Here is a 25,314-nt window from a genome sequence, read left to right as displayed (position 1 = left end):
AATATAATACGGTAAATATGACCGTATATCAACGCATTTCTTTATCGTCTACCTGTGACTCAAACACGGTCGATCACATTTGGCAGTGATGCTACCATGGAAGATCCATCGTAGTTAGCAACTTTGCTTTTAGGAAAGGGACCCCTGAGTGGAAGGTTGATTGTGGGACTATACCTTACTACAGGTGTACTGTTTTCATTGGGAACTTCTTCCTGATTCTCTGACTCCCCTGTTGTACCTGTAGGAGAGCATGAGATGTAACAATATCTGGACATCCTGAAGATAAAGATGACTAGATATTTCCACGTTGAACATGAACCTAGACTCAGTCAATAAGAGGAAGTGTGGAATCAATTATCATCCCCAGATATGTAACAACTCTAAGTGAAACACTGTCTGGAAACATGTCTTGAAGGAAGTATGAAATAAAAGGAATATTTTTATCACCAGAGTATGTTAGAGAACCTTTGTTTTGCAGAGGATAGCTTTACAAACATCAGTGCAGCTCAGTGCCTAGTTTCTTCTTGATGGAGGCTACTGTGCTCTTGGGCACTTTCAATGCTGCAGAAATATTCGTCTATCCTCCCCCAAATCTGTGTCTTCACACAACCCTGTCTCACAGGTCTACGGACAATTCTCTCGACTTCGTGGCTTGCTTTTCACTCTGACATAAACCATCAACTCTGAGACCTTATATAAAGGGATGTGTGTGACTTTCCTAATCACGTCCATTGTCCAGTGAATTAATTTAGGCACAGGTGGACTCCAATCAAAATGTAGAAGCATCTCAAGGACCACTGGTAGAAGTAGGATGCACCAGAGCTCAATTACAAGCGTCATAACAAAGGCTCTGAATACTTATGTAAATGGATTATTTTACTTCTCGCACTGAGACCATTAAAGGGACACCAGGCAACGTTTTTGTGTTAAATGACTCATTACGGGGCGAATGAAGGCTCTCTCGCCCGCCCCTACTGCCTGTAGGAAGAATATCCCACTTGCAAGTTCGGTGTATCCTACCCGCCGACCGAAGCAGGATCAGTTTACAGCACAGAGGCAGGCTAACAAAACGCTAGAGATTGTTGCAAACGTGTGTATAATGGCAGAGCCGGCGAAGAAGCAGCGAAAACCCTTGACGGAAGACGCAAAGAAAAGGAAAAGAGCTTCAGACTGAGCGAGGGGTAGTTTAGTAGAGAAAAAGCATCAGGCTTGCCTGGTGTCCCTTTAAAGTAATATTAAAGACGGATATGTTGTCATTTCGCACTCAACAAATACACAAAGAGTTTAGGCCTCTCTCCATGAACCTAAAGAGGAGAGGGGGCGAGGAGGCACAGTAGAACGGCAGGGGGCCGCAAACCAAATGGCCAATGAAAAAAGTGACTTTTCACTTCAAACATATGCATAGGCAGGGGGACAGTGAAACAAAGGCTTTGGTCAATATAAGGATCTTCCCACTGAGGTATACAAAATACAGCCTTGCATACCTTTCCATAGAAAAATGAAAGCACCAAGCTTATTAAAATCACATTCTGACTACGCCGTTGGAAGAGTTACATTCTCCTAAAAGGTGGGAGCAGAGCACACCACATGGTGTGACTGAAATTGGCCACACTCACCCTGATCACTCGGTTGCAGGGTGCTTTCCATGGCATCTTCCTTGGCATCTGGGAGGACGGTAAGTACCACATTGACTTCAAATGCTGCTCTCACTTCCTGTTGGAAGCATTATGTTCTGTTTAAGTCAGTACAGACTCACTGTAAAGATTGCACACAGTGAGTGAACTGAAACAGTCATTTCAGGTGTCCAATCAAGAAAAGGATTAGAAAATGCAAAGAGTATACAAAACAGGCAACATTTTTGTGAAGACGAGTTTTTGGTTTTGCTTATGTTCATGTCCTTTCTGATATTCTTTACATGTAGTTATACATAACAACAAAAATTCTTGCAATAGTATACTATCAATCACTATGTGATAAAGAGGTATGAAGAGTGAGCTACCTTGCTCCCTGCATGTGAAGGTACAGTTTTCCTCAGAAACTGATCGATATCATCTCCTTGAGGGCATCTGGAAAAATCATTATGGATATTATCAATTAGCGCAGCTTAAGTTTCACAAGGTGCTACAAAGTTTCACATTTCATACGGCATGAATATGATGGCCTCTACATAGCCCCTCACTTGGTGCCAGTGTCTGGTTTGACATTGGCCCGTGTGTTGTTGTAGGAACTCCAAAAGGCAGAATGCAGAGTGAAGATGGCAGCTTTCAACAGGTTGCTCAGTGCATCCTCAAACATGTAGTCCACCATGGCAAGGAATCGCCCAAAGTGGCCCAGTAGGGTCCGCCACTGCGCTACCTGGGTGTACAAAGGCCGCAAGCCATGGTCGGGCACCCAGGGTTGGAAAAGTCTCACTGCACCCTGCAGCTCCGCAGTCTGGAGGGAGTAAGTATACTCAGGTAGCATCATAATCAAACTGATTGCTCAAAGAAGTTTTCAAACAAAAAAAAGATTGAGTATCTGAAGAGTACCTGGATAAAAAATTAGATCATACCTCTAAGCAGGCAGAGCGTATCATAGACGCCACTTTGTCATGGAGATGCTGAAGTTGCTTGGCAGCAAATTCTCTCTGCTGCTTTTGTGCTTCGCAGAAATCCCACAGGGAGCGAGTTTGCGATTCATCCCACTGTGAAAAGATGCAATGAGCTAACTGAAGCAAAGCATTATGCTTATATATTAAAAATCAACAGAGAGGATTGGGTCTTTGACAGCACCTTTATTAAAAAAATGGCATCCTCAGAGGCAGGGTATCTAGGGTTAAATGATGCCTCCAGTAAGATTCTGATTTGCACAAGGCATTTGGCAAGAATGTCATCTAGAAAGAACAGATTCTCGGACACACTGATCCTGAAAAAATAAACCATCATTACTACCTAACAAACAGGGAAATCTAATTTGACTGTTCTTCAGGCTTTTGCTTGTCATGTATGAAATATTATTAATTCTTACTTTGCTTTGGAAAAAACTGAACGCCTGATGACCGTCTTCCATATAGTAAAAGATTTCCATAACCTGCAATTTGAAATAACAAATAAAGTAACTGTGAATGTACAACAAAGTATGCTGTGGTAACAGTGGTATTAACTGATTATCATTTGCCATTTGCTTAAAAAGCAGTGAAAAGACAATGTAGTAAACCATTACTGACTATCACCTGAACTTTGACAACCATGGCAGCTGATTGATTTTCTGGAAGAGCTCCCTCTCAGCCAACCAATTCAATACAGGCATCATCTCCCCACTGGACGAATCCAGCACAGATACCTGTAATTATGTGTAATTAAATCTGTGCCTATCTGAGTACAAAACATAACATTACAAATATGTGTACAAAACGCACAATGTTCAGGTCTACTGTTAACAGACTGGTGTCTTTTTGTCAGCTGTACATGTGGTCTCATGGCAACCTTTGCTTGTCCAGCTAATCTGCAGTCACTCAAATGTGCATTGATAGAGTTAAACCGCCATTTCTCATGGTGCAATGAAACTGCACTGTCTCATGTGGTCAGCAGCATCCCCCCTGAACCCTTCACCTTGTACCAGCTTGTTATATCAGAGGTGATGTGAGACCAACCTCATGTATGTAAGAGGCGCTGACCGTCCAATAGTGACTGTGCTGCTTGGCTGTCTGAACCGAGACCACTTTGAGATCATATGGGTTATACTGGATAAGGTCATTATCTCCGCTCCTTTTGATGCAGTACACATATTCCCCTCTGTCTTCCATTTCATGTGGATTTTCCTAGAATACATTAACTTAATTAGCCACACTTTCTGTCAATAGACTTAGGCATACAATATTCTGTAGCAACTTCATAGATATCTTGAATGAAAAATACATATCCACAATAAGGAAAGCAAATAATACAAAAGCTAAAACCAGTGTCTTTTACAGTGAAATTTTATCACATAACCATCTATAACCCTAATTGAATAATAAACCTAATAAACCTGTAGATAGTCTGAGTATGATCTCCGCATTCTTCTGCCAGGTATTGTTGGCCAACCATGCTTATTTCTGAGTCTCATGATATGATTGACAACATTATCATCTTCAGGTTCTGAGGACAACAAAGACTCTCATGTCCATGTGCAGAAAAACTCAATTAACAATAGCTATGATTACTGACAGAAAATGTGCTTCAAATCATTACAACCAAGTAAAGACAAAATGGTAGGGGTGTAATGATACACAAAAATCACAATTCAGTGTGTACCTCAGTTTTGAAGTCACATTTCGGTTCATTGCTGATATGAACGGGAATAGTATTTTTTGAAAAGGTGTCAAATGTTTCTTTTTTATGTTAATTGACTAAACTGATATACTGTATGGTCCGCCACTTAATATGTTTGTGTGGGAACTCGGAATTTGAAACATGGCCCACAAGCAAAAAAGCTTAGCCTATACTGTTGATTACTGGCGACTTTGGTACAATTGGTACTCATCTGTATTGAACCTAACATTGAACTGCAAACGATTCTGTACGAATATAGGGGTTTGCACAGCGTGTCATCAGATCAGGACGTCGCCATATTGGAGATACTAGCATCACAAAGCATTAGGCACTGAAGTAAATCTCTAACGTTGTCAAGGAAAATGGTTAATTATTGCCGTGTTTTAGGTTATACCAATAGGTCAGACCGAGAAAAACATCTGGAGTAGGTATCGACTTCCAAAAGTTATTAAAAAACCTGGCAGAAAGGAGAAGAATGGCAGAAGTTATCAGAGGAAGGGGGCACTTGTGGTGTCCCTTATGTGGATCTGCGCTGCCAATAAACTGTAATTTCTCGAAATATCGCGCCTTTTCTTGTGGTCCAAGTCCTGCCCCATATGCCTTTGCATCTTGGACGCGTTTTGATTAGCTTTTCTGTTGTTTAGACAGGGTAATAATCACTTAAGGTATCCAAAGTGCATAGTCCTAATACTCCATTGTACTTCATTCAGTTCTTTAGGCCAAGTGCCTCCAACATGGCCATGCAGCTGGGTTACCGCCCAATGTGACGTCCGTGCAAACCCCTAATAGGCCTACCTTCACATCCCTACAAAATGGAGAGTAAATTCAGGTCATCCATTTGTCCTTGTCCTTTTTTAAATTTGTTGGGTGGCTGGAAAACTTTTAGATGCAAAACATTACATAACCACTATAGCACATATTACATAACCACAACCTCAATTTTATATGATGCTATGGCCGCCTGAAGCACCCTTTCTCATTGCATGGCCAAACAGATAAAGCCAGAACCTTTAGACCTGCTTGCAAGCAGTGAATGCTACCTGTGTCGTCAAAGCGGGCATCCTTCACTCTGACCCCTTTGTAATTCCATGTGGTTGGAATGACGAGGGAATCCCATGTTGCTCTATGTGATGTGGGAGCCGCTCTCTTTGGCCTCAGAGGCGCCAGGCTGATTCTCCCTGTGGATCTGACATGATCTGGAAATGGAATAGGCCCTATTGAAAGTAGACCAATGATTTTAATGAGTGTTATGACAGAAAAACAGATGCTCAAAACGGTATTGTAATCTCACGTCTCAGCTTGAGGTGTAGGCTATGACATAAGAAAAAAAATGTAATCTATCAGGTTCATTGTGAGGGTATTGGTTAGCAGAAATACCTCAAAGTAAAAATCGCCTTATAGACATGAGCCTATTTGTAAAGGGCCATAATTGGTATAAAACTTACTTTTTTCTGTGTTCAATGACTTATGTGGTGGCATATCTGGGAAAGATTGATTCTTAAGTCGCTGTTCCATCTTTCGGATAGTTGGCAACTTCGACAAAGTTGCGCTACGTTTACCACCCGCAGCACTGACTTTACGACCTAATCTAAATCAAGCATATTATTTATGAAAGAGATGATAAAACTGTGAAAAGTTCAATCTTCCAGAGTAATTTCAAGAGATGACGTAGGCTATAATTACATTAAGCTGCAAACATCCTCATCATCTTCATCCTGCACCTGTCTGCGGTGCACTAACGTTAACGTATCTATCCGGAGAGAGTTTCCATCTGAGGTCATCGTGTCCAATTTGTGCTGTTATTTATGGCTTAGACAATAATGTCAGAAGCTAACGCTAGATGACGATAGCAGTGCTAGGTCTAGACGTTACAAATCATAAGTTAGCCTAATTTAGGCCTAACGTTATCTGTTATCTGTACGCTATTTTGCGATGCAGACATATAATATTAACCAAGCCAGAGCCCACCAATATCATATTGGCCCAGTCAACATAAAGATAAAGAATGTAGCCTCTGCCTAATTCCAATGAACCTTAACGTTAACGCTAATTTGTTTTAAAAAAAAGATTAGACTACTGACCGTAGCTGATGTTAGCTCGTAATGTTAGGTGCTTAGTTTGCCAGTTGCTAGGTAGCCCTTGTGGGCACCAGACTGTAAAACATAGACAGACCAGTGCATATCGGACGGCCTACGTGTGTTTGTCACTCAAGTCTACGGTGATGACCACCAAAGATTCTAGAGCGGAGCTCTGTCCAAAAGTTAGGACAAAGGTCCAAAAGTGAGGACATCGGGGTAACATTAATGGGGAATAGCCTACCATTAGAAAAGAAACCATTTCTATAGAGGCCATTTATAACATACTTTATTGTAGTAACATTTGTTGTTGGTTTTTGTGCTTTTTTTCACATTAGTCCACAATTTTAATTTCCAACATTCTCATAAAAGGCAACTATTTATTATAATAACATAGTAGCCTAACATTAGTTTTTTTGTGGGTGTATTTTTTCTCCCACAATAGTCAACAAACCCACGGAATGGCACCCAGGCTAAAAAAAACCCACCTTTATGACCCAATAACTTTTTATTCACTTAACTGACAACTTGAGCTCTGCAGCTGTGTATTCTGCATTTCATATCCAAACGTCAAACTAGTCAATGCACTCACTCCTGCCTGTAGCAGGACACCTGTCAAGTTTTGAATCAATCTGATGAATGGTTCGACAGATATAGGCCTATAGATGCGACATACACCGATACTCACAAAATGTAAAAAGTTCAAGCTACAGTGATATTGTATTATGAAAGTAGGGCATTTAAGTAGAAGCATGCAATGGTGATTTCCTCATCTCAAACAATTTATTGAAACAAAAGCCAACAACAGTGGTGGGTAGGCCTAGCCTATGTAGGCTACCACAACAAAAAATGTTAATGTCTCAATAACTTGTCATGTGCCCTTGAGCATCAATTACAGCTACAGCTACAGAGTTATTGTCTGCTGAGGCATGCCACTCTTATTGAAGGGCGGCCCTCAGGTCATTGAGGTTCTGGGGTAGAGTTACGAGCCTCAACAAGGCGACTCGAGCAAGCCACTCCATTTGAGGTCTCCAGCAGCCGTTCCCTATGAGCTGGAGCATTGTCGTCCATGAAGATGAAATTAGGCCTGTGTTATTCATGCAGGGGCACAATGACTAGATTAATGATGTTAGTGACCTATGGGCTTAGGCTTGTGCAAAATTCAGAATTGAATTGAGAATGGCTCCTAAATTCCAATTCAATTATTGAAATTGAATTGAATTTGAATTGAGGTCAAAAAAAGGGATGTAGAACTACAATTCGAATTTGAATTAAAGGAAGTAGAATTGCGGTAATTTAATTCCACTTCCTGTCATTCCAAATCCAATTCAACTTCCTGTCGGGCACAGCCCATTCAATTAAAATTCCATTCTAAAATTGGCCTGATGGGCTTGTCACTGTACCATTCACAAAGTGTAGGGCAGTTCTGTATTGACTAGACACACCTGCACACACTGTAACACCACCACCACCAAAGGGTCGTCTGGTGACAACAGTGGCTGATGCATAGTGCTCTCCTTGACGTCTCCAACATCTTTCATCAGAGAACAGCACTGAGGCCCACTGGTCCCTCGTCCAGCGTAAATGCTCCCTGGCCCATGCAAGACGATGACACCAGTGCCTGGTGGTTTGGTCAGGTACCCTTAAAGGTCGTCTAGCACGCAGACCACGCTGATGTAAACAGTTTCGAACGTTTGGTGGCCCTTTTAGGTTCATCCTAAAATTTCACCCGAAAGCCAAATATCCCTGACTTTTTGTGAGTAGTGTACACACATACACACACAAACAAACACATAGACAGACGTTGCTCCAATTTAGTCTATAGATAGCCTATGGTATGTCATAGCCATTTGACAGTCAAATCTGTGGTTTTTAATGTTATTACATGAGAAATATGCATTTGTCATCTCCAAATGCAAATGATGAAAGACTTTTCCTTGCAACAGGCTTCTTATTTGCATGTGGTTATGATAAACTTACAGGAACTATGCCGACTTTTATGAAGCATCAGTTCAGAAACTAGAGACAGATGATGTTTTTTTCTGGTCATGTTCATGTTGATATTCTGGATGCATCTTCAAACCCGCAACAGCAGCCTAAGTGATTAATTTCCTTTTTGAAATAAAACGGTGGACTGATTTTTGTTGTCCACTGTTTTTGTTTTTGGATGTTTTTGCTTGGAATGTTCAGTCAATAGATATATTTATGGAGCTGTTCCTTTCGATGAGCTTGAATTTCTTCCTTCTTTTCAATGCATATGTAAGTACATCTCTGGCTGCTAGGCAATGTGACACCTGCATCACAGGCATTACTTTTATTGTTGATTCTATAAAACAATATAGCCTACTATATACCATATAACTGTCATTGCAGTGTATTACTTCATGAACTAATATATTCTTTTTTATCAAACTGTTTTGATCAGATTACCTCTGCAGGTAAGATTATTTTGAAACAATGTTTCTTATGTAATGGGGTTAAAGGTGCCGTGAGTAATTCTAATCCATTTTTTTTTGTCAAATTCAGCTTTTCAAAGAGCTTTTCACAGTCTATAGCTGTTTGTTGTATTTGCAATCCAAAAAGTTCAGGTGCTCATACACATTCCTAGCTCTGTAAGTAAGAGATTGACTGTGACCGAGCCAGACACAGTTCCATCCAGTCAACATAATACCTCAGAAGCACAGAAGGGAAGGTCTAATTCGATTTAGTTCAAATATCAACAACCTTTCACCAGAGTCACAGACTACCTTTAAATACCTACAGTGATAAGTATTGGAACACCAGGATCGTGTTGTTGTATGGATTGGTAATTTTGTTTTATTACCTCCACCAGAAAATTATTATCAAACACTGAATGCTGTAATCAGCATCGAGGACAAGGCCAACGACAACTTAACAGACCTACTTCGCAACTTCATAGCTTCTTCTGGTAAAGAAGTAATTAGCGAAATTAGTCGCACTAAAGGTAATTTTAGTTGATTCCTATAACATAAAAAAATCTACATTTTGAAACAGTTTGCAGTTTGGTACAAGTACATCTGATAAGTTACTAAGTCATGATATCAGGTTTATTGATTAGTGCAGCCTAGTTGAGTATTTGGATGCATCTATTATGCTACAATTGTTTCTGCTCTATACAGATTGTCATCTTAAGGACGGCAAAATAAATTGTGTGTGTGAAGTTCTCTTCTCCAAAAAAGATGGGGTAGAGTGTAACCCTGTCAACAGAGGTAGTTTTCTTTCATTTGCATCTCCTGTCCTTCTCTGAGTCCCCCTACCTCTGCTTTAATAGTTATCTTAGCCTAGTGTGACAATTTGTTTCTGTTGTAATACATGATGCATTGTACATTTCACATACTGTTTTCTCCCTCAACTACCCATATACCAGTTTCAGTCAGTGGAACAATTGTCCATGCAAAAAAGACTTACAGCAATGACCTCACAAATCCAAACACAGATGCATTTAAGGAACTGAGCAACAACATAACTCAGGAGGTATGTCCCTTTTTTACTGGTGCTTTTGACAAAAGATGAATCAAACATTTGTTTTTACTGTTGGACATTAAATATTAATTCCAAAAAAACCATTTCAAATAAAATCAACTTACAATGTAGTTACAGTCATAGATTTAAAAACCCAAGTATTGGTTGACTCTCATTCTATTGGTTGACTCTAATTCTATTTATAACAGAATGCTTTCTAAAAATTTTTATAAATTAACAGCATTTCTTTTATTGCTATTGCTGATCTATCAGATTGGCAAGGAGGTCTTGGGAGACTTGATGTCTGATGTGTGATTGTTTCATATAAGCAATATGGCCAACCAACATCAAACTTGAGTGAACAGCCCTACTGGTAGCTGGTTCTTTTAGCCGTTATGTATTGTTTTCCCAAGATATTTTGTTGTTATCCTGGAAAAACAAAATGTTTATATCTTGAGATAATGACAATATGTCTAGATCTCCAGAAAATGAGGTCTAAATCATATGTAAACTAAACTGATGGCACTTTCAGGTTCCCACACATGATCTACAGGCCAAGACTTTACTACCATCTAGTGGTTGTAGAGTCACATTGCATAGTCAACTGGTGATGTGTAGGCCTACTGGCAAAAGGCACATTGTCTTGCAAAGGCTGGCATACATGACCCGACATTTAAAACTAATGTCTTTATTATTATAATGTCTTTATCTCTTCTTCTTTATTACTTATTGTAACCAATAAATACATCTAGTTATAGTATCACAGATAATGTCTAACCACTATTTTGTAAATCAACAATTTCTTTCAGTTTTCAAAAGAATACAGCAAACTGAAATGGTTTAATTCCCTGACCATTACAGAATTCAGGTGAACACATATCACCATATAATTTCAGATTTTTTCACACATCTGTCGGTGTAAATGGCATGAAACTAACCATTTCTCTTGTACCACCAGTAAGGGCTCGGTCAAGATACATTTCAGGATGACTTTTGATACCGATGAAGGCATAGAGGGCATTGGTAACATAACTGCCGAGTTACAGAAGGAATATGGAAAGGCTGAACTTGTTACGGAGGGTATTTGTTATTCACACTCTGTCCTTACCAACATGTGCATTGATATTAACAAAATGTAACTGTTGTTTTCAGTGTTATAACTTGCCTTCTCCTCTAACCACCCTCCCTTTTTCATATCTCACAGGTTTTGTCAGAATAACAGCACCAACAGGTAGAGTGAAATATAATACAAATGTGAACCTTAGCTGCGAAACCAATGGCAATCTCACTGGGGATGCTGCATGGTACTTGCGGAGGGAAAACGGAGAGGAAACAGAAATCCATGGAGGGACTGAAGTGGAACTGAAAAATCAACTGAGCAAAAGCACAATTTACCTTTCAAATACATCGAGTGTCTGGAGAGGTATGTGTTGCATGTTGCAAAGGTGTTGTTTTTTAAAATGCAGTAAAATTAGGTCTTCTTCTGTGGTAAGGTTTGAAGTTATCTTTAAGTTATTGTTTATCTGCCATTTTTATTTTCAGGTTCATACATATGTGAATTTAAGCAGGGTACAGTGAAACACCAAGCTAGTGTCTTTTTAGATGTAGCCCTCCTGCCTGAGATCAACATTTTTACTGACCCTCAATTTCCCGACTGCAAAAAGCCTAGGCCTACTGATAAAGTAACAGTGACTTGTGCCATTGAAAATACAACTGAAATATATAATGTTAACTGGGAAGACAAAGACTTTACTTCTCCAAACAAAAGTAAGTTAACTATAAATTAGCACGGTATGGCTTTTTTATGTAAGGATACCATGATTCTGTCTGTTCTGTAACCATTAGAATATAAATGCAGTGGTAAATCAAAAAATAAACATGGTATATGTTATATTGACTTAGACTTCCTATATTATTATAGTTGTTGATGTGAAGGAAATCCCAACCTTTGACCTTGCTCATTTTCTTTCAGAATTTGAGAATGGTAACCTTTTGTACAGCATCGTCAAAACCGTAGTTTGTACATCCAAAGAAGACATTAAAGTTTCATGCAATTTCACAAACGACCTGAATCAATTTAAGCCAAAAGACCTTACCATTCCTGTCATCTACTGTAAGTCAGTCCCTCATGTGGTCCCAATTTAAAATAATATGCAGATTCTTAAAATTCTGTAGGCCTACATGTATCTATTTTACAAGCTTGCTTTAAAGCAATAGGCCTACTATGCAACATTTTTGTGGGCACATTTTTTTTGATGGTATATAGTGAGGACACTATACATAAACATGCTTTCACGCTTTTCACAAGCCATGCAGGGTATTTACAATGTAGTTCCCTGCTGTGGAATAGAGCATCCCACAAACATGTAAGAAAAGTAACTTGTCACGAAGATATGGGACATAATTAACTTGTATTAATTTTAATTTGTAAGACATTAATAATAATAAACATTGAAATATAAAAGCTATATATCCCCTGCTCACTGAGATGTCTTCTTGCTCCAATCAGCTGACACTAAGGTCTGTCCAGAGGACGGAGACTGGCCTGAGGCCAAGACAGGTTATGTGGCCAAACTGCCCTGTGGAAGTAAGCAAAAAGGTGAAAGGACAAGGGAATGCAAGGAAGAACAAGACTGGGCTAAGGAGATCTCGGAATGTGTAAACCTTGACCTGGGCGATATATCTGGACGAGCTTTGGTAATAAGCCTACACTTGCGTCACTGCATTACACGTACACTTGCTGCTCTGTAGTGTTTTGTATGTTCCCATGTCAGAGGCACATTGTTTTGTGTTAAATTGTGAAAATTGTTAAAATGCAGAAAAATATATATGTAAAGTAATTTTGCGGCCTAACACATACAACTCTGTTTCCAAAAACATTAGGATGCTGGGTAAAATGTAAATAAAAACGGAATGCTACGTTTTGCAAATCATGTAAAATCTATATTTAACCGAGAAGAATAGTACAAAGACAACATATCAATTGTTGAAACAGAGAAATTGCATTGGTTTTTAAAAAATATGTTAATTTTGACATTGATGTCAGCAACACGTCTTAAAAAAAGGACAGGGGCAAGTTTAAAATAGATAAAAGCATATGGTGTTCACTGTAACCATCCAAAATGTGCTAAAAGGTCAAAAAGACAAGCATCTTCAGAATTTCATCTGCATCTGCACGGCTGGCCACATTGTATTTTTACAGGACCTTCAGAGGGGGCTTGGGAAGTTCACAGATATAGCTCCAAAGGTGTTTGAGGACATGAAGAAATCAACACAAGGAAACATTAATTCCAGAGCGAACCTTAAAACTTCAGTATTAATTTTTCAAACCATGTTCAACGTTTCCTCGTCAAAGAATGAATCAATTGAGGGAGAGTCGGTACTAACTGTAAGTATAGAAATGCTTCATGAGTCATCCTTTTCATGTCATCCATTATAATAATGCACCGCGCTGCAAACGACAGTCATATAGGTTTAGTCAAGACTTTTTTTCCTTCCAGATTTTTTTTTCTTTTCTTTCTTTATGTATACATTTAGTGACTGTACACTACACACACACACACATAAAAACATGTACAAGCACACATGCACAAACACACCCACACGCACACACGCACATTGCCCCCACACACAAACACGCACGCACACACACCCACCCCATTACCCCCACTCACAAGCAAACACACACACACACAGTAAAACACAGACACATGAAGGCAAGCAGACACACACACACAAAAGCAAACACACACATACACACACTCATTTACATACACAAAAGTTGCAAGAGTAGGGGAGTAAAAGATGGTGACGAATTGACAAGCGTGATTTATTTTTGCAGAAAGAATGTGCAGTTCTGAGCGGCGATCGTATTTTGTACCGCTTTGCGGTACACCTAGTTATGAAGACAGTTTAAAGGCATGAGATTCATGTTGTAGTAAGAAAACATATTCAGTCTCAAAGTCTGTAGCACTCTGGTTAAGTCTATTTTCTGGTTCAATAACTTGTGTTACTGTAGTTTCATAAACGCTTTGAATCTTGCCATATGAGAATAAAATCAGTCCTTATTGGGATAAGGCAAAAGGAATAGGCTGCTTGGTACATTTATATGTTGCTTTAGTAAGTGTCACTTTCTTGATGAAAAGACATTTTTGAATGACAAAAGAATAATATCTCTTTGTCCATTTTAGGATATTCTGACATCTGCAAGCAACATAATAAATGACTCATTGAAGGGTTCCTGGGATGGTGAAATAGCTGCTGACTACCTGATTAATGTTAATGGATTATTAGGTAAAGCAGAAGTAAATGATGAAGGAAAAACACCAAACATCAACCACAAACCTTGTAATGGAACCTTGGCAAATGGAGATTGCGAAGTCTTCAACGTCACAATGACGTTTCCCAAGAACGGATCTGGTGTTGCCACTGGCTACAAAACACTAGGGGAATACCTGCCACTTGAAATTGAGAATGACACTGACCTGGACAACCGTGGCATTGTGCTACAGATTAATGCTGCGAATATCAATAGTGTCAAATTGAAGTTTAAGCATGTCAATCGAACCAAGAACCATAAATTGCACTGTGTGGTCTGGAAGCCCAATGAGATGACATGGTCCGAAGATGGATGTACGTGGGGTGGTGCCAGTGACCCAGAACACTGTGAATGTGAACTCCCTCTGGATAATGTCAGATCATCAGAATCATCAAACAGATATAAAGGAGCAGCATTCACGGTGTTGATGTCCAAAAACCCAGTCAACATCCCCTATATTGACCAGCTGACTTTGGTAGGCCTGTTCGTGTCCGTAGTTTCTCTCTTTGTATGCCTCATGATTGAGTTTGCTGTGTGGAATGCCGTGGTCAAGTCAAGCATTGCCCATTTTCGCCACACGGCCGTAGTCAACATCTCCCTCTGCTTGCTGCTCGCCGACAGCAGTTTCTTGGCCACAGCGTTTCCAGAGTCCACTCCTGGCCAGTGGTGCCGCTGGCTCGTCGTCATGAAGCATTACTGCTACCTGGCCATGTTTTTCTGGATGCTGTGCTTAAGCTTGGTGCTACTCCACTCCCTGATTTTCATATTCCATCGGCTGAGGAAAAAGGTCTACTTAGGAGCGTCCTTCACCGTCGGCTATGTCTGTCCGTTGATTATCGTGGTCTTGACGGTCATTGCATATGATAATGGTAAAGAAGACTCCTACTACCTACCCACAACCTGCTGGCTGAAGTATGAGGGTGTCTTTCAAGGGTCTTTCTTTGCCTTTGTGATGCCAGTTGGCATCATTGTTGCCATTAATGTGTTGTCCATGCTGGTGGTAATCGCAAAACTGTTGGCACCATCTGTATCTGAAGGCAGTACTCCAGATGACAAAGAAGTCATCAGAGGCATCCTTAAAGCTGTGATCTTCCTAACTCCAATCTTTGGAGTGACATGGGTTTTTGGATTTGCTGTTCTGGTGATTGACTATACTGTAATACCCCTGTCTGAGATTGTGAACTATGCCTTTACAGTGTGCAATGCATTTCAGGTAAGGCTTCAAGTTTATGCTGTAACAATTACTTTAGAGGTTTTTGGTTCCGTGTTATATTGTCAGTGACTTCATGTGATGTCCATGAATTTCAGGGGTTATTCATTCTTCTTACTGCTTGCCTGGGAGAAAAAAAGGTATTTATCATTATTTACTTAACAAAAATAGACACAATCTCATTAATTTGTCTTAATTGTGCTTTTTCATCTGCTGCATAATTGCGGTGTTGTACAGGTTCGAGACCAACTTTCTGAGATAATGAGATGCAATTCAAAGGTGAGAACAACATTTCAAATTAAATTTAGGTCTAGAATGTGATGACACTATGAAAGAAAATAGCTGTCTGATAAGATGATATTTTGAGGTAGAGAGCAAAGAAGATACATTTTGTGAAACTGGTTAAGTAACACACTCAATACTCTCCCATTGTTAGGTTTATAAAACATCCAGAGGCGAGCTCTCCACCTCCAAGACCTCCGATCAAAGCTCCATCAAAAAGAAATAACGTCCAGTGTTGTGGCATCAAAATTTTCAATACCCTGTGCTTTCTACAGTTATCTTACTTTTCTATTAGACATAATGCTGTTGTTAACGTAATATGAGCTTAATAGGATTGAAGCTGTTTCATTAACTCAATCTGCAGTGCAAACATGCCTCTGATTTACATGGTGTCAGTGTCCTTGCAATGTGTAGTTGATACCAAAATATAAAATATATAAAAGACTTCTGAGCACATAATCTATAATACAAAAAGAATACTTGGAAACATTATCCTCCCTGTTGCTTCAGAACTACATTAATATTACAATATACATAGGTGTACAATGCTTTCATTTCTGACAACAAACATCACATTGGACCTTCTTTACTTTTTGAGGCATCATTTGTAAATAACTTTGTAATGACTCTTTACAATATGTATGTTAAGATTTTATATCACAAATATTCTGGCAATATGCAAATAAGACAATTTGCTCTAATTCTTTAACAAACAGAAATATGTTAATTAGTTTGGTGATACTGTTATCAATATACCATAGTGATAGCACATTGCATGAAAATAGTGGAATACTGCATCAAAATGAATATGAAAATGAATACAAAAAGTAGTTGCTCATGTTAAACATTCTTCAGAAAGTTACAGATTGTTCTATAGTGTTGCTTTAAGATTCAGTCAATCTGCAAGAGATACAGAAAGCATCAACACAACATATGCAGAGTTCAGATTTGGCCGTGATAACACTAATCTCCAGACTCATAGAATAAATGATTGTGAATTGTGGAATAAATATACTTTTGTAGTATGTGGACACTACATGAATGTTTTGTCATGATTTTTTAGGGTAACTGTGCTCATGTTTTCATGTTCATAACAGACTCCACTGACAGGTTGCAGACATCTGTGACACTAGTCACTTTTTAAATGCCTATTCTCCACTGCAGCAAAAATATTAACTTCATCCTTTTTAAACAGGTATATTTTACATGTTAAGAATGCATTGGGGGGAAATGTAAACACCATGAAATATTTAGATTGAGATTTTATGTATTCTTTAGAATTAGGGAATATTTTTCCTTTGAATATTTTGACAGTTTAGGCGAGTGCTCTTTGGCATCCTTTGGTGGTCTGTGGCCTTCTTCTGCTCCTCCCATTCTTCATCTGTGTCATCTAGAGATAATCCTGATAGCAAAGCAGAAAGGCGATACTCCTGATGTTCTGCCTCTGCTCTGTAGGAAGGGCAGCAGAAGTGTTTTGTAAGCCAGGTGTGTCATCATGATTAATGTTCATTATTCATCTCATTAGTGAAAATGAAATTAGTAAAAATGTGGATAAAGTAGCTTTAGAGTAGGCCTGGGTCACAAAACACAGACCCTAAAGGTAAATCGGTGCTCCATACCTTTTAAGGAACTGCACACATTCCTTATGGCCATAAATATCCGCAATCCGGATAGGCTTGTCCCCACAGCAGTCTTCTTTGCCCAGAGGTGCATGGAAGAAATGGAGCATCCGCAGCACCTGGAGTCGCCCGGCCTCTGCAGCATAGTGAGCCGCAGTCCATCCGCTCTCTGTACAAAGACATGGCCGAGCCCCATGCTCGATCAGGACCCGTACCATCTCTGCCTGGCCTGAGTAACAAAATGGAGGAGCAATGTGCTAGTGGTGTGACAAACAGTACGTTTTTACACGGACAGAGACATCAGATTTCTTCATCAGACATCAGATTTCCTCACCAAATGCCTGCAACATTTACGATGAATCTTTTTCAAACATCAGCAAAATCTCAATTAAGCTGAGGACACCCCAGATTGAATTGGTAAATTAACAGTTTACCTCGAGCAGCAGCCCAGTGCAATGGAGTCTTGTTGTTCCAATCAATATCCCTCTGATTGGGATCATATTTGTTCTGCCTCAGAATATCCTCTACTAGATCCGTATCCCCTGATGCTGCAGCCTGATGGAGTTCTGACATCACTTTAAGGCTGCCGAGGTAGGATAGGCCTACTGAAACAAGTAAAACTTTGGACTGCAGTCACTGCACAAAACCATAAATATACACCTGTTAATCTTAATCAGTCAGTCAATTCTGCAAACAATTTACAGAAATGTGGTCAAAAAAAAAACAAAAAAACGTATAGCCTAGTTTATATTTATATATATATATATATTATAATATATATATATATATATATATATATATATATATATATATATATATATATATATAAATATAATTATAATTCACTGAATGAATTAAACAAAGCGCGCCCCATAACTCCTTCAAGGTTGAATTATTTGTCTCACCGAGGTGATCCTGATACAAGTTAGCCTTAATGTACGCATTGCATTATTCGATAAAGTAGCCAAATATTTAGTAGCCTAGACATGATGACAGTCTGAAGTTCTGAAAAAAGAAGAAAGGTAATACGAGACCTGTGGCATTTACCTAAACTTTCATGTTTTGCGGATCAATGGTGCGTCAGAAAAATACCCAAGTGGAAATGAAATATCAAATAACTCAAAAGTAGGCCATTCCACCGCATTAAGACAATGCAAAGCTATCGAATCACCTGCTTACCTCTCGTACCTCCCTCAACATCGGGCTCTTCCTTAGTTACAATGTTTGGGTGTTGCCAGAGGCGTTCGTAACCTTGCAGGATACAATTATACAAACTACCATGATGGACATTAATTTGTATCTTTTATTTATATAATACATTTATATAATATTATATACCTTGCAAAACTACGTCCCAAGTTAGCCACGGCAATTTCGGTGCAGTGCGAATAGATATGGACATTGCTTGACATAACAGAATGCGCCCCACATGAAGACTTTCAGAACGGTACGTCACTGCCGCCTGCAGACGAACTACTAAAATGCACCCCCCTTCAGATTTGTGACAATAACTTCAAGATGGTTACAGTAGGCCTAAAGACTGAAAACTCTGACGTTATACACATTAGCTTTTATTTAAACATTTCATGTTCAGCCACAATCATCAACAGCTTACTTTAAAATGGATAGCACTCAAGTGTCTGATTTAAATTTCCACATGCATATACATATTAAAAGTTTGACATAGCTTTTTGTCATTTGAATCATTCAAAGTGGCTTTAGAAATAGAATAATTCAAGACATGTTAATTAAAGAGGTTGCCGTTGAATTTTGATCCTGATGACTACCCTTTTCATCCAATTAGAAGGTGATGCTGCCTAAAGAAAAAAAACAGATAGTAACTCCGTTACCTTTATTTACACACGTAGGATATGATTGCTACGCTCACAGCTCCAATCTAAATTTGGGGGAAAAGGGCTTCACAAAACACAGGTACTGAGAGAGGGTAGATATGGCCCATGGGCATGCTCAATTTGAGCATTTCTTAAGTTTGCAGGATAAACTGCAAACCAACTTAAAACTCCTCAATTATATTTAAAGTACAACAAAGGAATACATTATGTAACTGTGTGCATGTTTGTTTGCATCTTCAATTGTGTGGGTGGACTTTTGCCTATAAAAGCTTCACCTTCTCTTGATTATCCCAGTTTCATTCCACTTGCCTGAAATTTTGGTGCTATTTAAAAGTACAATTAGGCAACCTATTTTTGTATTAAAAATACAAAAAAAAAAAAAAAAAAGTTGACTGCCAGATTTGGACAAACAAGTCATGTTTATCAGGTCCATTGAATGGAATGGAACTGAACTTGCATGTATGGGCAGCCAGAAGGAAGCTCTACTGTGAGCTCCACAAATGCTCTGGAAAATGTAGCTTCTATAAAAGCTGCACTACATGATACAAAAAAACAACAAAAAAACAGCTAAGCTATTGAAAAGCTATCGACTTCAACAGTTTACCTGGAAATAGTTACCAAGCTGAAAAAATGGTAGTTGGGCTACTTTCCATCACTGTAAATACATATACCGTAATTTCCCAATATTACCTGTGGCTATGATTTTGCAAAATTTCTTCAGCTATGAGGTTAATAATATGGTATTAATATGATTTTGTTTTTTTAACTTGCATAAAACACTGTCCTGTGGCTTATACAAAATGCGGCTAATACACAAGAAATGACTGTAGAGGAGTTGACTTAACATAACACCAAATAGTATTACATATAATCATTGAAAAAGTAGTTGTCATTTTATAAGTATTTTACCTGTTGCTGGTTCCAACACTGATGTTTACTCACAGAACCATCATTGCAGAATCTTCGTATCTTCGCTTGATTCTGCCACTGAACTCAGACGGATCTCCCAGGCAAGGCCAAACTCTTTGATGAAAACACAGTTCATTTTCTTAGCTTCTCCATCAGCAGTTGTTTCTCTCAATTTAATCATTAATTCTTCAGCAGACAGTAAAGTGGAACCAGCATACAGGCAGCAGTGGATACAGAGTTTAGGAACTTCCAGGAAATTCTTCTCTAGGCATCTCGTCTGGTTAGACGCAATAGTTGCTTCATTACCAAAATCGATGAATTCCACAAGGACTGAGCCATTGTTGTTCATCTTCTTGATGACTGCCCGGTACCAGGACTCATCTTCAGGGAATATGGCACCCACCACATCTCCCTCCTGTAAAGTCCTCAAATCCACAGAGTCATTGCATGGCTGGTCCACATTGAGCTGCTCCACAAGAGAATGAATTCGGTCTTCATTCTCCACCAACTGGACGAAGAAACTGTCTGGAGAATTTACATGGGAAACATAGACCTCTGTTTCGACATCTGGTGTAATAAGTTGGTCAGGAAGATCATCCAGTTTGGGGAAGGAGGCAGAACATGGCCCAGAATGAACATGGATGCCTTTAACAGAAACAGGCTTTTCAATCTGTGCGAGATCATGAATGGTTGTACATAAAGTAGTTGTGGCACCCATGGCCATGTCATCATTTGTTTTTTTCACTGGCAAGCCAAGAGGTTTAGTCTTACTGAAATCCTCCATATTTGTCTTAGAAGGCCTCATTTCAAGCTTTTGAGACATGGGAGGAATGGTAGAAATACTTCCACTTTTAGAGACATTGCTATTTGCAGGAGTTGCTTTTCGATCACCATGCAGAAAGGATGGGCTCCCTTGTTGTTTAATGCCATCATCTCCTATAAATGGTGCACTCAGGTCTGACATGTGCTTTCCAACAGTAGATGGATCATGATGAGGCAGTGGAGGATGATCTAGTACTTTGAGAGAGTCCGGTCTTGTATTTTGTACCTTGTCCTTGATCGCCTTGTTCACGTTTAGTTTACCATCATAGAGTTCCACTGTGTATTTTCCGTCAGGATATTTTTTCAACACCTTGACTGTGAAGCGTTGGCCAGTGGCATTATTGTCAAACCATCTGTTGACTTCACCGTTTGTGTCTACAGGCACATCTGACAAATTAAACTCCATGGCTTGAACAGGAAAGGACATGATATCCCTTGCCTCGTCAAGAACAGGCAGTATGTCTGTTTGTTTTACAGCTATAATGTCTCCATAGTCTAGAAAATGCACCAAAAGGACAGGATGTGTCATTTTAACCTGTCCTCTATACCACCGACCATCACTGTACTTTGCAAAGCATGGGGTACCAGGAGAAAGGGAGCATTTGATACCATGTGGCTGACGACAGAAAAATTCTATCCTTTCGTTGAGTTTCTCAATTTCACCAGAATGCCTTACTAGTTGGCCATAGAATGTATGTACATCTTTAACACAGGTTATCCACACCGTTTCCTGCAACCCTACCTCCATTTCAGGAGCTGAGCACTCTTTTGGGGCTTTCTGAGAGATGGAAGCTGAAGCACTCTGGGACTGAACAAAAGTGACAGATGAAGATGTTAGATCCACCAGATTGTTCACTGTACCTTCTGAATCATACATTATTCCATATATTGTGCATTTCAGAGTGGACGCTGGTGCAGAATGGACAAAATTGCAGAATTCAGTCACAGAAGCAGCCCATTCTGGAGGGGGTAGTTTTGATGGGCATGTTGCATCAACCAATCTGCACTGAAAAGCCTGACGCCGGAGTTTGGCAAAAGCTGAATCTAAAGGCCGCAACTCTTGATGGGTCACCCTGACCGTATTGCCATAGTCGACAAGTTGTACATCAACATGTGGGAAGGAGTGAAGTTTCACTATTTGCCCCCTATGCCACAAACTACTTTGGGGATGAAGAACCACACAGTCTGGTCCACTAGGCTGTACAGGCTTGCTTTGCACATAGTGGTTCTGAAGCTCCTCCATCAGCCTCTCAAGACTGGGGACACACTGACTTAGCTGACACCAGAATTTACCTGGCCCCTCTATGTGAGATACAACAACTTGGGCAGACCTTCCTATGGTGAATAAATGCTCTTTGAGAACAGTTTTGGTATGACCAATCACAAAATCACATGTACCACATTGCTCATTGCTTCTCATGCTGTCCCCCTCAGTCGAGTCTCCAGAGCCCTCCGCTGTAGAGCACCCAGAGTCTGGTCTTGGTGAATAGCGGTCATCTGCCACATCTTTTACTGCAAAGCCTTCAACCCACATCATTTCATTGATTGATTTTAAATCATCAGTCTTAAAAAATAACTCCACCATGTATTTGTCTTGACACTGTGCAATAACATGCATGTCCAACATTATCTGTCTAGTCTCATCCACAAAGAAATCAATTGCTTTTTGACTCCAATCTTGATCAATTGGGCATATATCTGAGAGGGAGCATTTGAATGCAAGTGCTTGCAATGTTCTGTGACCACTGCAGAGGATCCTGAGGTTTTTCTGATCCACTATTGCCTCATTTCCATGGTCAACAAAGTACACTTGAACTTTTGTGCCATGGACTGCTTTGACAAGTGCACGATAGATACCATCAGGTTTGATCAGGGCTGCACACAAAATGCCCTCTTTTGGACTTTGGATGGTTAAATCATTTCCTCTTCCACAGTAATGCATTTCAGACATTTCCATCTGCATAGCATCATGTCTATCCATAGCCAACTCTGTCTGAACCCAGAATTCAGAGGGATTTTTAACAAATTGCACAGTCACTGTATAAAATGAATCTACTTTCAGTGTGTCAGAGAGGACTGGGTTTGCATAATCTTTGTGAATTCTTGGCAACGCATGATCTCTCAATTTTGATCCATCATATTTAGTCCGGAAATAACTGCCTGTACCATTGTTCCTGTTGCCGTACCCATTGAACCACTGTTCACCAGCATCTGTGAAACAACCAGAACCAAAAGGTTACAAAAAATTAAGGGCAAGACCAATAATGAATTCTAAATAAATTTGATCAAAGATGGAAATGCCACCAGATTAACAAAAGGACTAAGCCTAGGCATTGTGGGTAACAACTAACATTCATTCTAGTGCTTGGGATAAGGTGGGTCATTCTACAGAAAAGGTGGAATTTGGGTGATGAAAATCCTGAAAATTGTATTTCTTTAAACATACCTTAAACTTTAATAGCATAATTAACTTGTAAAATTGATGAATCCACAAAAAGTAGAGCTTAATTCATTTATATCATTTTTTGTATTATTTTCTAATTAGGCTACCGATCAGAAAGTAACACCAATGACGGTAACAGCAATGACAATTTCGAGAAAAAAGTTTTTTTTTACAAAAATGGCTGCCATGTGACAGACTTCCTGTCATCAGAAATATAAAAATCACTTAATTATTAAACATACTTTTTTAATATATATTTTTCACACCCACACAGCTATAAAATGAGTAACACCAATGACATCTTTAAAAGCCACACTTAAAATTCTAAAACAAATCATGATATTTTAAACAAATGAAGTAAGGCAGCTCACAAACATTATGCCTTTGTCCACTGCACTTCTTCAACTGACCTCTTGACCCAAGAGAAACTTAAGAGTCTGTGCATTATGTCAAAATAAAAGTGTTTTGTGTAGAGTAACACCAATGACAGAATTTTGTGGGACAAAAAAATATTTAATATTATTCACATTTATAAATTATTTTTTACCATTTCAGTGTTCTATTGTTTTTATGCTGTGTTAAAGTTAAATGTATGTGAAATTTGATTTAAGAAAATAATATTTTTAAATGAAAAGTACACAGCTCAACTTCCCTGTATGATCAAAGGGACAGCCATTTTCAGGACCAGCCATTTTTTTAAAAATGTTAAAAAATAAAATAAAAAGAGAAGATTAAATAAATTAACTCTTATTCTTATCATCCCAAGGACAGTATATTGAATATATATAATTATGTGATCATTGGGTCAAATGAAATGATTTAAGGGTCTGCAAAAGTAAGGGACTAGCATTTCCACCTTTTTTGTAGAATGACCCAGTTAGTGGATGTTCCACAGGTAGCCTGCAGAGGCATCAACAACATTAGGCCTATAGACCAGGGGTGTCAAATTCATCAGGCAGTGGGCCGGACTTGTTGTAATGAGACCTCACGGGGGCCGTCATCGTCGTGGTCATTATCATTCTTCTGCATGGGTATAGGAGTGTTGTTAGATTATATGCTTTTTTATTATACCCACTTATGAGCAAACTAGAACAAGTCATGTACTGCTGTCATATACTGCTCTTTTTAGATATTGCTTATTACGTACGCATTGTTAAAGACAACTGGATGTGAATATTTTTTCTCTAATTTTCTCTTCCTACCCAAAACATCTGGGGGGCCGCATGAATCCTGCTGGTGGGCCTGATCTGGCCCCCGGGCCTTATGTTTGACTCCCCTGCTATAGACCAACAAGTTAGATCATCTCGATTTAGCAGGCGCTCTGAAATCACCATTTCTCTCGGTTAATTCTTGAGCAAAATGTCATAACATAGACTAGTCTTGGCTGCAGTCTTAGGTCTCAGCAAATAGCCTAGTCCGTTGACTAGTTTGGTTAGTTCCACACACTTTTTTGCAAGGTAGGCCCTACGTGAAAGGAATCTAAAACAACCAAAAAAAGACTCACCTCTCCCTCCAACCCACCACTCCATGGCTTGTCATGACCTGCGGCGAGTTTCCCCCATTGCTTTAATTTGTTTAAATCTATCCAATCAGGTCGTTTCATATTCTGACGTGATAAGGAATAGCCTAATTATTGGGTCTGAGTGGCGCAATGTAGTCAGCTGTCAGCCATCAGGACGACATCTAGTCGTGGGCAGATATGGCTCTGGTCGTGGGGTGGTGATATGAAGAAGTGCAGGCGAAATTGATATGATAAACAAAATGTAGAATAGCCTACAGGGGAAACAAAAACAAATATTTTATGTCCATCTAGGCAAATTGTGTAGGCTAATTTGGCAGGCTCTGGGCTATGAGATCGTAGACGGTTGTTGATCCGTATATGTTTTAAGTCCTTGTTTTATTGTAGGTCTATAACATAAAACATTAATGACAGACCATGTCTGTGTGAACTGATGAGTTCAGCGCAGTTTAGGGTAGGGTAGGCTAACTACAATCTGACAGTTATCAG

The 25,314-nt window shown here is 39.3% G+C and overlaps 4 protein-coding genes across 4 annotated transcripts in view; 1 reads left to right on the top strand and 3 right to left on the bottom strand.

Annotated features, from left to right (window-relative positions):
- LOC143139582 (dynein axonemal heavy chain 6-like) overlaps positions 1-5,409 on the bottom strand; it is a 45,329-nt gene extending 39,920 nt beyond the window's left edge. The window contains exons 1-7 of the mRNA XM_076300156.1: positions 5,367-5,409; positions 4,009-4,118; positions 3,632-3,799; positions 2,180-2,355; positions 2,000-2,066; positions 1,617-1,713; positions 175-238 (exon numbers count right to left, since the gene is read on the bottom strand). Coding sequence (XP_076156271.1) covers positions 175-238; positions 1,617-1,713; positions 2,000-2,066; positions 2,180-2,355; positions 3,632-3,799; positions 4,009-4,118; positions 5,367-5,409 — 725 coding nt within the window. The remainder of the gene's footprint in view (positions 1-174; positions 239-1,616; positions 1,714-1,999; positions 2,067-2,179; positions 2,356-3,631; positions 3,800-4,008; positions 4,119-5,366) is intronic.
- Positions 5,410-7,869: 2,460 nt separating this feature from the next.
- On the top strand, positions 7,870-16,696 carry adgrf3a (adhesion G protein-coupled receptor F3a). Its single transcript, XM_076300155.1, has 15 exons — positions 7,870-7,999; positions 9,138-9,332; positions 9,508-9,597; positions 9,756-9,862; positions 10,660-10,718; positions 10,809-10,930; positions 11,055-11,273; positions 11,393-11,617; positions 11,823-11,963; positions 12,360-12,547; positions 13,053-13,238; positions 14,041-15,381; positions 15,477-15,518; positions 15,616-15,657; positions 15,815-16,696. Exons 1-15 carry the CDS (start codon positions 7,870-7,872, stop codon positions 15,884-15,886), a joined length of 3,159 nt encoding a protein of 1,052 aa, XP_076156270.1. The 3' UTR covers positions 15,887-16,696.
- Positions 16,697-16,722: 26 nt separating this feature from the next.
- Positions 16,723-18,534, bottom strand: ankrd66 (ankyrin repeat domain 66). Its single transcript, XM_076299257.1, has 4 exons — positions 18,459-18,534; positions 17,714-17,884; positions 17,280-17,508; positions 16,723-17,109 (listed from the first exon to the last, which is right to left on the bottom strand). The coding sequence occupies exons 2-4, from the start codon at positions 17,850-17,852 to the stop codon at positions 16,941-16,943; spliced, it is 537 nt and encodes a 178-aa protein (XP_076155372.1). The 5' UTR covers positions 17,853-17,884; positions 18,459-18,534; the 3' UTR covers positions 16,723-16,940.
- A 91-nt stretch (positions 18,535-18,625) lies between these two features.
- LOC143138839 (tudor domain-containing 6-like) lies at positions 18,626-24,992 on the bottom strand. Its single transcript, XM_076299255.1, has 3 exons — positions 24,811-24,992; positions 20,042-23,074; positions 18,626-19,096 (listed from the first exon to the last, which is right to left on the bottom strand). The coding sequence occupies exons 1-2, from the start codon at positions 24,833-24,835 to the stop codon at positions 20,082-20,084; spliced, it is 3,018 nt and encodes a 1,005-aa protein (XP_076155370.1). The 5' UTR covers positions 24,836-24,992; the 3' UTR covers positions 18,626-19,096; positions 20,042-20,081.
- Positions 24,993-25,314: the final 322 nt, after the last annotated feature.

This window comes from Alosa pseudoharengus, unplaced genomic scaffold, assembly GCF_046254945.1.
Source record: "Alosa pseudoharengus isolate Yale_2024_CS ecotype anadromous, Long Island Sound unplaced genomic scaffold, YU_APseudo_1.1 YU_APseudo_1.1_scf_22, whole genome shotgun sequence".
Lineage (NCBI taxonomy): Eukaryota > Metazoa > Chordata > Actinopteri > Clupeiformes > Clupeidae > Alosa > Alosa pseudoharengus.
Note: the sequence above shows the minus strand (reverse complement) of the source record. Positions and strands in the feature narration are given on the sequence as shown.